The sequence below is a fragment of the Neurospora crassa genome, linkage group IV, assembly GCF_000182925.2.
Source record: "Neurospora crassa OR74A linkage group IV, whole genome shotgun sequence".
In the NCBI taxonomy this organism is placed as follows: Eukaryota; Fungi; Ascomycota; class Sordariomycetes; order Sordariales; family Sordariaceae; genus Neurospora; species Neurospora crassa.
In genome coordinates this window covers 352,344-363,315 of record NC_026504.1, presented here as the reverse complement: position 1 = coordinate 363,315, position 10,972 = coordinate 352,344, and the positions used below count along the sequence as shown (strand labels likewise).

At 52.3% G+C, this 10,972-nt stretch overlaps 3 protein-coding genes across 3 annotated transcripts; all 3 read right to left on the bottom strand.

Moving 5' to 3' along the window:
• Positions 1 to 400: 400 nt before the first annotated feature.
• Positions 401 to 1,682, bottom strand: NCU07640 (hypothetical protein; the record flags this gene model as incomplete). Its single annotated transcript, XM_011395946.1, has 4 exons — positions 401 to 949; positions 1,165 to 1,269; positions 1,335 to 1,589; positions 1,671 to 1,682. The coding sequence occupies 4 exons, from the start codon at positions 1,680 to 1,682 to the stop codon at positions 401 to 403; spliced, it is 921 nt and encodes a 306-aa protein (XP_011394248.1).
• Positions 1,683 to 2,614: 932 nt separating this feature from the next.
• Positions 2,615 to 3,006, bottom strand: NCU16728 (hypothetical protein; the record flags this gene model as incomplete). Its single annotated transcript, XM_011396055.1, has 2 exons — positions 2,615 to 2,716; positions 2,797 to 3,006. 2 exons carry the CDS (start codon positions 3,004 to 3,006, stop codon positions 2,615 to 2,617), a joined length of 312 nt encoding a protein of 103 aa, XP_011394357.1.
• Positions 3,007 to 6,435: 3,429 nt separating this feature from the next.
• NCU07638 (hypothetical protein) lies at positions 6,436 to 9,341 on the bottom strand (the record flags this gene model as incomplete). Its single annotated transcript, XM_957645.1, has 6 exons — positions 6,436 to 7,230; positions 7,423 to 8,223; positions 8,288 to 8,368; positions 8,442 to 8,561; positions 8,634 to 9,166; positions 9,254 to 9,341. The coding sequence occupies 6 exons, from the start codon at positions 9,339 to 9,341 to the stop codon at positions 6,436 to 6,438; spliced, it is 2,418 nt and encodes an 805-aa protein (XP_962738.1).
• Positions 9,342 to 10,972: the final 1,631 nt, after the last annotated feature.

The following is a 10,972-nucleotide window of genomic DNA, read 5'->3' as shown; positions in this document are numbered from 1 at the left end:
CACTGCGTCCGTAAATCAGCCCCCAGATGCAGCTCGCATTTCTCCCAACCACCCATTTATTGTTGGACCTCGGACTTGTATTCGGAAGCCAAAGCACTGAGGGCGCTTGCTTTCTCAGTGACCTGCCTTATCCCTCTTAGCGCTCATACCAATCGTGATCAACTTCGTACGGATTGTTCCCATCTTTGGTAACTCTACCATCCAGCGCCGCTTGGCTGCTGACATATTCCCGTTCAAAACTATTAATGGGCTCATGATACGCTTCTGCAAAAAAGGGAGAAAGGTCCGCATCCGTTTCGTTGTCTGGCGGAGCCCTATACTCATAAGGCAAAGGTTTCTCAGACTGGTCGCCAGGCGACTGATGCTTGTCCGGGGTAGAATTCTTATGGTCGATGGGGGATTATTCGCTGAGTGCAAGATGCTGGACGGGCGTGGGGTACCAACTGTCGAAATGGGAATGAACGGCGTTGAGATGGGGGGTGCAGGGTTCGTTCGGACCTTCATGCGCTTTGTCTCCGTCGTCCTTGTCGGCTTCGCCCATAGCGCCCTCCTCTTTTCCTTGAGTTGAAGCCACAACACCCTCTTCTTCGTGGATGGAAGCCATAGGATCCTCATCTTCCTCTTGAATAGGGGTCATAGTGCCGGCAGTTCTGCCCCCGACGTGCTGCTCCGAGTTACTGCTGTTGCTAGAGGTCGGTGTTATGGAATCTCCTATGGTTGTCCTCGTCCTGACCCGCTTCGGCTTCGCGATTCCAGCCAAGCGGTGACCTAAAAAGTCGCTCAGGGGGCGTTTCATGGGACGGACGAAGGTACTGACGAGATTTCCTGCCGCGTCGTAAATCGAAGTGATTCGGTCAACATTGGTCACGGAGCCCCGGAACTTGCTCGCAGCCTTGACATCCTTGTTGAAGTCCCGCATTTTGTTCGTATAGTTGTTGGAAAGTCTGGTCTCCGTGGAACAGATGTCAGTTATGTAGCCGACTGGATGAGAAGAATGGAGTTGTTTAGACCTAAATCAAGCTCCGTCACCGGGTTGTGTACATATCGATCCATGTAGTGTATGGCAAAAAGGTCTGCTACGGCAGCCTTGGAGTTCTGCCAGCAGTGTAGGGTCAGCGATCGCTTTCTTGACTCGGTCTTGACGATCCAGGTAAGGGTACGTACGCGCATCAGTGCCATCAAGGCCTCCCAGCGATCCACGAAGTTTGGAAAGTAGGCTGTGAGGAGTTTGGGGACACGCTTGCCTCTCTGAGCGTCGTACGCATCAAACTACGTGACGATGATGTATGTCAGAAGATACCTCTAGGCAATGGTGTTTCGATGTGAATACTGACCATGATCTCCCATGCCTTCTCTTCGACCTCGTCGTCGGCTTTGGCGCGTATGCAATTGATGTGCGCATCATTTTTCGGATTGTCTAGGATGTCGGTCGTATCTTTCATTGCCGTCATCATTTGGTCCACGAGAGCACACTGATCGGCCGCACTGGTGGGGAAATCGCCAAAGTTTCCAGGAACCATGGCGCTCAAGGCCGCTGCTTCCTTTTCAGCCTTCCGCTGGTAGATGTGGTCTCTGCTCGTGATGTACCTCTGGCGAGGCGGGGCTGCATTGGGTGAATCCATATTCCTGCGCCCGAGAATGATACTGAGTTAGTGAACAGAGTAACATACCTCGCAGGCCATGGTTGGCGGTTCATAGCTGTGGTGAAGAGTGTACGAGTGTGGGAGCAAAAGGATCAGAGGAGGTCAAGGCAACGATGCCGCTTACAAGGAAGAGAAGGAGCAGTAAGAACAAGTAGAAGAATCTCCAGATGGACGTTGACCTGTCGGTAAAGTTTTTGAGAAAAAGATAGCGTAGTGGGTGTGGCCTGTTGGAGAAAAGGACAAACCATGGAGGAAAGGGTGGTTTACAAGCACGGGCCACCTCTAGAGGGGAGAAACCAGCACGCGAAGTCGCTTCGGCTGCGAGGGAAACACCAAGGTCAGAGGGGAGGAACAACCCAAAGTTGGAGGATCCTCACCCCGAAGCTTGAAAATGGGCTTCCGCTAACAACTATGAGGCGTTCATGTCCCTAAGCCCCGCTCGTCAAACCCTCCAAACGTCCATCCCGTCGCATCAGGCCTCGCATGCCGCCCAACATCTGCCCGACACCCATTTGTAGTCCGATATTGCCGGATACTCTGCCAACGCTGGCTCTGTTTCTTGTCGTCCAGTCTTACCAACGGGCGGTCATGTCGCTTCAAGCTTCCACAAGACAAACCCAGTTCAGGATTTCACCGGAACGGATCGAACATCAAGCAAAGAGATGGTCTCCTGAGACACATCCATCCGTCAAGTCGTCGTTATCGTCTGTCGCGGGGCAATCCCTCTCCACCTGAGTCGCAACAACCGAGTTTCCTTCATCGTCCTCTAATCAGCGTTTTCCTTGTCGCTAACACCTTGCAGTGCCCAAGTAGAACGTCGACCAATCCATGTCGCCAGCCACCGAATCACCTCCACGCTCGACCGATCTGTCCCTTTTCTACCGGCCGCAACTAGCAAATGATATACGAGCCACTTCTCGAAAAGCCGACGACATCAACATGAGCCTGTTGCTCAAGTCAAAGTCTCGAAGCTATTCCGTCACCTGCTTGCCCGTCTGGTTGACGAGCCACTGCCCGCCGCCCCGCCCGTCGCGACCCTGCGTGTAGAGGAAGCATAGAGTGGGCTCGAATATCTAGGTATAAGAGGAGGTCAACGATCAGAAGAGAAACTGAAGGAACAAAGCAAGATATGTAGATAACGATTGCCAATGACGAAACTGTTTTGACCCAGGTCTACACCAGGATGTTTGCGGCTGATGCCTGGACCTGATGACCAGTCCCATTGTCGGGAAGTCGGTGCACTACAAATGATCCAGGAGTTCCCATTCATGAGTGGCTTGATGAACTTGATACGACGACCGGCGGCGGTGCTCTTGACTCTGATGGCGGGGACCATGTTGGCGGAGAAGGCGAGGGGCGGCATGGTGATGTTGATCGACGTTCTCGCAGAAGGGCGATGGTCAGGATGGGAAAGGGAGAGGACTACAGGATCATGGAGGTAACGTGGTGAGAAGAGGGGAAGTACATGTAAGTGCGTTTGCATGCGGGCATGTCGTTCAATACTGATCTGCTTATGGACGATGTGTACCCTGCGGCTGATATGCATTGCATGCATGGAACTCTCCGGCTGCCCGGCGAAGGACCACGCCACGTACCGCTTGTCTCTTCCCGCACAGAACATCCCAGTCGTCGCAGGGGGTCTTTTGCTTCATCCTTGAATTCTCTTCTACATCGCTTATTCGTTTATCGAAGCCGCCCAAGTTGGCAATGGGCAATCACAACAAAAAAACCTGACGATGACGATATAGCAGAGCGCAATCACAATACCGCCCTCCGCCACCATTGTATGCCATTCATCCTCGACGTCCTCGACTTTGATCACCGTTTCCTAGATGCCGTCGTCCTCGGCACTGAGTACGTCCTAGGAACGCACGAGATGGGCGCAGCCCTCTACATCCGCTCACAGATCTTGGGCATGGCGCTGTCGGCGTACCAAAGACTTTCGAATGTGTGGGGAGTTTGAGCTAGAAGAAGATAGCACAGAGCATACAGCCCCGGTACCCGATAAAGACCCGGCTCAATTCGCTTGCGCAGGTTATCTTTGCAGACGGCCATGACGCCCCCTACAACATACAGCCTAAGCATCTGGTACACAGGTAGACCAACAGCTCAGAGCCGCTTCATACCTATGGGTGGACAACACGACATGGTCTCGGGCATCACCCCTCCGGCATAAATCAGCAAAAGATGGTGGTGGGATCTCACCTCCCAAAGTTCCTTCGATACCTACCCACAAAGAGAACAGCCAATGTCACGACGATGCACCACGACGCCAAGTCCGCCTACTGATGTTCGGGAAGCGTGCCGTGAAAATATCTGGCTTATGGAGACCTTGCTGGACGTCGCGCAAGTCTCTCCGAGGCCCATGGAGGTGGGTTAGGAAACGCGACGGGCTGACCAAGGCTACCTAATCGGAGAAAGAGCAGGCAGGCATGCCGTTGGGGGAAAGGAACGGGCAACGCATGTTACGACTCAAGGTTTCCCGCTTCGGGGGGGGGGGGGGGGGTATTCTTCGTGGAAGAAAGCAGTCGCCCACGAATAGACGTTCTGCATTCCATCCTTTTCGCGCCGCTATCACAGCCTCCTGCAACGGTTGAAGTTAGGTACCTACCTAGGTAGGTAGGTAGCTAATGCTCAAACATCACGGAGCCAGTAAGTACATATAAGAAACATGAACGCACCAGTAACTCCCAAACCACGGTCTCTAGTGCCCCAGTCGAACGTGCACCTGATTGTGTTGGCTTCTTTGAAGTCTCCACGCAGCTTCTGGGCCATCATGATGTCCCCTGAGAGCATCGACCATAAATCTCACACATGCCATCTTTGCCTCATATGCGACTGGAATATCTCTCGTAGTTGCGGGGTCAACAACAGGATCATTGTTGTTGTTGATAGGTAGATTTGAGGGCACCTGTGGTGGCCCACCTAGAATCCTGCATCAGATCTGATATGGGCAACGAAGGACTGCCCGGTCAGGCTGCGCTGTCCCGTTGCTTCCGGCGAATGGTGATGCGCTCATGTTCAGCGAGGCCCCCCCCCCCCCCCCCCTTTGGTGAAAGAAGGGGATTCAGAAGGCCCGGCCTCGTATGCCCAAATTGCCTCTAGAGCCTGGCTGCTTTGCTCGTGCGAGATTGCTTGTGAAATCTCAGGTTATTCGTATATGCCCTTCTCGCGAAATGTGGATGAGCGTGCGTAGGTAGCTAAGTTGCTGACTGCCCCTGAGCTAGCACCCGCGTGAACCGGAGCTTGGTGGTTCACGAAGTTGAGGGACCACCTGAGCATCCATAGGTAGCGGAAACGCGAGCTCTCAGTGAGGCGACCATGTTGTCTTTTTTTTTTTCCGCATTGCCTTCCTTATTGCCAGATTTCCGCTACAAAGGTCTTAGTCAAATATGTACCGGCGTGGGAGTAGGTATGGATATTCCAGAGGTACCTATGAAGGATGCTGTTTACCTACCCTCATCTCGCCGGCTGGATTATTGGCGATTGAACCGCTCCATGTAGGAGCACCAGGAAGGACATGTTCGCGGCGGCCGCCTTCAATTGGAGGTCTAGCGATTATAGACCCGTTTGGATTCCTGCACGGCTGAACGGAGCGAGTGCGAATGGTAAAGGACTGCCGGTTATGCCTCACCAGCCAGTCGTACCTAGGTACCTACGCTGCGATAGCAAAGTGAAGATCATGGGAAACCGGATAGGGTCCACTGGAAGAAATGAAAAAGGTCTCATGGCTCTGTGTGGTAGCAGGATCTGTTATGTTCGTTGGTTTGAATGTAAACTGTGTGATGGTCAGTTTTATCATCCAGGTGTCGTGCGTGGTGGCTGGGGGCACGATGAGGGGGGGAGAGATGATTTACTGATTATGTCCCACCACAGCTGGAGGTTTGGGTCATTGGCTTGCACAGCCGTCTTCAGCCATTGGGTGATACTTAGCGGTGCGGCCATGTTTGCAATATTGGGGAGTCCATCCATGGTCGAGGATGAAGCGTGTTCACAGGGGGCAGCTTTCAGGTAGGTTATCTTCATGTATCTTCCTGGAATGAGTACAACTAGGTAGGTAAGGTACCTCTAGGGTAGTATGGCTGGCCCTGCAGACGAATTCAAAGGGGTTGAGGTGGAGCGTTGGGTGTTGGCTCGGGTGTTGTGGTTGTGGATTAATTGAAGTAAGTAGAGGTATGTTGAAGGATGAATGGTACCAAAGAGAAGCTGGTGAGTATACCTATAACTCAAGCGAAAGGAATCTATAACAAGTACAAAGACGCCAGAAGTGGGAGAATGAGGTAGTGTGATTGAGACTAGAGGTATGAAGCGGTTGTAGCGAAAGTGAATAGACGCTTCTTATATGTCCACACAGTGGTACTACGACTCAAGTCAGTGGCAACTGGATGACGGCGGCCTTTGTCACTGGATTTCTGCCTGTAGGTGGTAGTCACATGATGGAATGATTCGAAATACCCCTAGATATCGTTAGGAGGAGGAGCTGGAGTCACAGCCAGGAAAGCGAGAAGCAGTACGAGTCATCCCATATGACATGGCACAAACACATCAGCAGCATGAATGGCAAAAGATAAGGATCCTCTATCAATCATAAGTAGATGTCGGCATTGTAACTGTATAAGAGGGTTTCGGTGTGCTGGTTGTTCAGGCCCAGTGATGCTGGGATTAGGGAGCAAGGTCGTTGGCGAAAATTTATCAATGGCGGTCATCCATGGACGATGGGCAAGGTACCTCTAGTTCATGATAATGCTAGTGACCACCTTTGACATCATATGACTCCTCAGGCCAGTTACCTCTATCGGGGCCTCTGAGCATGAGGCTCTTCCTCCTCTTCATCGTCGTCTCCTCGTTTCCTCTTCCTTCCTGAACTCTCTGAGCTGCTAACATGCCAGCCAAGTGATTCGTCGTTGTTGAGCGCTGCAAGCGCAACCTCGTTCCAATCGCCATCCACTCCTTCGGTGGAATGTCCAGCTCCCACAACCTCCCCGCTGTTCACCCCTTGGTTACCGTGATTAGGAATGGGCCGTGCAACGCTGCCGTGAGTGTTGTTGGCAGAATGGCCGTCCACGATCGCTGCTCCCCAAATGCCAATTTTCTGCTGTCCATCATCAACCGAGTTCTGACCGTTCATGTTGTTGGAGCAGGTTTCAGTAGTGGCATTGGCAAACAAATCGCCGACAGGATGGCCGGCGACGATCCCCGAATTCGCCGCGCGTCCCACCTCGGAGTTTGACTCCATGTCTTCGAAGTTTCTACCACACTGATTCCATTCTCCATCAATTGCATTGGTTCCAAATGGGCCGTAACCGCCCATCGGCATCCCGCTAGCTCCAGAAGCTGTCGCAACCCCGGCGTCTTCAAATTCGTGGCTGGCTTGCCCGAAGTCCACTCCGGTGGCCTCGCTATTAGCAGCATTGGAATAAAACATGCCATTGGCGTCCCCATACCATTCTGCCGCCTCATAAGATCCCGGATTCATGCCCTGGTAGAAACCCAACCCATGGAACTCATTGGCAGCATTTCCCATAGGAGCCGTAACGTCTCTTTCGAGAAGGGACGTTTCCGGAAGAGAACCGTTCCAGTCGAAAGCCTATCGGTTTCCAAAGGCTTCGTCTCCGGTGTACTCGCTAGGTTCGACCTGTCCTTGCCCACTTCTTCCCTCCTGTTGGATTACGTGAGGTGCCTGACACCACTCTGTATTGGCAAAGGCTTGCTCCTCGCAGTTCCTATCATTCGCGACGCCCTCTCCATCCTAGGGAGCGGCGTTTGCGCCAAGGAAAACAGGCGGGGTGTTGATGGGCTGGATGGGAGCAGCAAACTGCCTAGCAGTCGAGGTAGCAAGGGGGATAGGAGGATCACTTGGACTGCTATGTTGATGGATGCCGCTTGGAGTAGTATTGAGAGTTAATTGGGGCGTAGGCGGAATATAAGGGTAAGCGCAAGGGCCGGCATAATGCGCAAAGGGTATATACGTAGTACTCCGCGCTTTGCCGTGGTGTGAAACGGGATTATTATAGTTGCTTGGCGCATCAACGGGAGCATGCTGCGCACGGTGTGTCTGTGGATATCTTGCAATTGGAAGTTGGTTGGAAGGCGCACCTCCAAGAGCCTCTCGCTCAATTGAGCTGGGGCGAGCAACGCGTCGCCTTGAACGCGAAGCGGGTGTCGCAGGTCGAGCAGGAGATGTCGAGTCCATCCCGCTGAGTGGACCTCTAGGCACTGGACCATCAATGGTCATCATATATCGTGAACGACCATGGCTCAGTACCGAACCCGTAGGCTGGCTCCGACCTAGCGGAGTATGATGTTGTCTAGGTTCCTCAGTGGCTATGGGAGGAGTACCTCCACGGTGGGACACAAGCTGTGCAGTAGGCCATGTAGCCCGACCATCATCTTGAGCAGGCGGTCCAGCGTTGGGATGGAGAAGGGGGGGAAGAGCAAGGGAATCCGCGGGACCCCGGGCAGCGGCAGAAACAACTGCTGCAGCAGGATTTGCCACGCTGTTAATGTCCGGCACCAGGGCCTTTAAATCACTGAGCTGCGATGCTTTATTAAGATTGGTGTCCTTGTTGTCCACCTTACGCTACACAGCTGTTAGTATCTGAAGGGGGACTAGTCCTTGAGACCGAAGAGGCAGTCTGACGTACTTTAAGCTCATGATCGGGATCATGGGCGAAGCGCTGAATATATGGGCACAGAAGCACGTTTGCGACGGCCGCTTTTGACGTCTAGAAGTCATGGCAAGCCCCTTGATTAGCACTGGGAATGTCATAGTTGATCACCTTTCACAGGTAAACTCACTTGAACGAGGATCAGCATGTCGTCCCATCGGCTTTCCCACGAGGGATACTCCTTATGGAAGAAGCTGGTGGCCCAGGGGTAGACGTTCGGCCTGCCCTCTGCCGCGTCGATTGAACAAAACTGCGTCAGGAAACGGTTAGCTTCTTATCGCCCCCTAAAAGAAATTTCAAACTCCTTAGTGAGAAACCTCACCATGAACTCCCATGCGATCGCTTCTAAAACCCTAGGCGAAGTAAACTTGACAATGGCAACTTGGTGCGCATCGCCAGCCAACCTATGATCCATGTCTTGTATAGCACGGACCATGACCGCGACATGTCTCTTCATAGCCTCCTTGGTCCGTGGAATGTCGGCAATTGTGGCATCAGCCACGGGAGTACTAGAAAGATACTGGAGAGCACCAGCCGTCAAAAAGAACTCTATCCCTGAGTCGATCCTCGGAATGAACGTCTGGTCGGGTTGGTTACGTCTGTTCCTTCGACGAATAATGTTGAGCTCATGCTCAGCAAGTCCGCCTTCGGGGGACCTAAGCCCGTCAACCAGTCCTGGTTTTGTGTACCCGATCTCCATCAGGGCGGTTCGAATAGTTCTGTGCCTGATATGCATGCGCAGCCATTGATACGCAGTCCTGGCAAATGCTTGGTAGTTCAAAGGAATTGTTGTGAAAGCTTCGAAGGGCTGGAAGGCTCTCGTTTGGGGATGGATAATGTTTTCGTGGAGGTAGACTGGACGTGATGGTCAGTTTTGTCATATTGGTGTTGTGCACCGTAAAGAATGTCAAAGCCATGCGAAAAATGAAAGGGGGAACCTACTTATCACCCTCCACATGCCTTCAAGTCCTGGATGCCCCGCTGCTGCGGCCTCCTCCATGAACTGCACGAAGTTCTCAACGGCTTCCATTGTCGCTCAGTCGGACGTTGTGGCTTGGCTTGTTACAAGTGGGTGGATTCCGATGAAGAAAGCGCCAGGTGGTAATTCAAATCAGTCGAGCGAGTGACCGCAGCCTTGGTACCTAATTTCTGGATGGTCAGTCTTGGGAAAGTATATAAAGACGCCAAATCATTTGAGTACAGTCGGATCAGATGTTGAGGTTGGAGCAAATGAAATAAGCTATAGGATGGTGGAAGAAGATGAAAGAAATCAAGATGCCAGGCGCGCGACAGGGAAGAGCTAGACCGTGGGCCGTCTTTGAGCGTGGGCGAACGCGTTGTGAGGGGTCGTGGGACACCAAACTGCGAAGAATCGACAAAGGACGTGAGCGAAGACTTACTCTGGATTGCTGAACTTGACGAAGACACACGTTTGATGCGCTTGGTTGATCAAGAGACACTGATAATGTGATGGTGAGGTAGTCGTGGCGGTCGTCGATCACGATGTCGACAGGCTCAGTTCTGATTCCAAGCTGAGGCTCGAACCAAGAGCGCGCGGTCAGACCTGTTACGAATGGCGGGCGCTGTAATCAACACGGAAGATGTTGACGATCGTCGAGTCAGGGAAAGGGTGACGACTGGTGGTGCGACGCGGTCACTTGACAAAAAAAGGGAAGAAGGAAAGCGAGGTCAAGTAAGGGTAGAAATGCGGGGGACTAAATAAGTTAGTAGGTGAGAGATGGCAGAAATAATACAAGTTCAGCCTCGCCTGGGGCAACTGCGATCCGACACTTGTCAATAGGTATGGGCAAACCGCGCTCCCGACGCGCTCCACTTGACCGTCGCCCCTGGAAGAATGGGATGAACACAGTTGCGATCGCGCTGTTACTGTGGAAACCCCTACTAAAACTTCAAGAACCTAGGTACTGAATTACAGCGCTCTATAGTAGACGAGATAACAGGGCTAGCAGGGCGGACCCGTAGAAATTGATGGAAAACAAACGCTCGCAAGGAAGGAAGAATTCAGTAACAAGGTCCCGATTTTGAAAGTGAAAAGGTTTCCATGCTGAAAAACGAATATCAAGGTTGGTAAAGTGACGATTTTCCACCAGGAGTCCACGACCATCGCACCCACCACCTTCTCAGTTCTCTCGCTCTCTCGTTCCCCCTTGCCACTTGATATCCTACCCGCCATTTTGAGAATTGCGACGATTTCTCCTTCCGATACGCCTCCATATGTAATCAGCTCGAGCAAATCAAACCTGGAGAACACCGGGTGAGAGATCTTGGGCTCCTTGTACCTACCTAGGCATGGAGCATATATGATAGTGAAGTTTCCAACATTTTGAAGACGTCTCTTGCGGCGTGTACAAGTTCATTTCATACGTGTCAGGGATCTTGACCGAGACGAGTATCTAGGTTATATCTTAAAAACCGGTATTGGAATCATGATAATCGCATTCCAGAACAAGTCGAAAGAGTTGTTGGTGACGTTAGGGTCCGTTGCCAATGTTGGTCGGTCCAGTAAGGCTGGCGGTTGACATGGTGCACGGACCCCAAACCCCTGCACCTACATGCAGTGAAGTTGAGAAGTTAGTAGCTACCCCCTGAAACCCGCTATACAGGGGAATGCACTATCACTTACACCTCACCGTCACACAC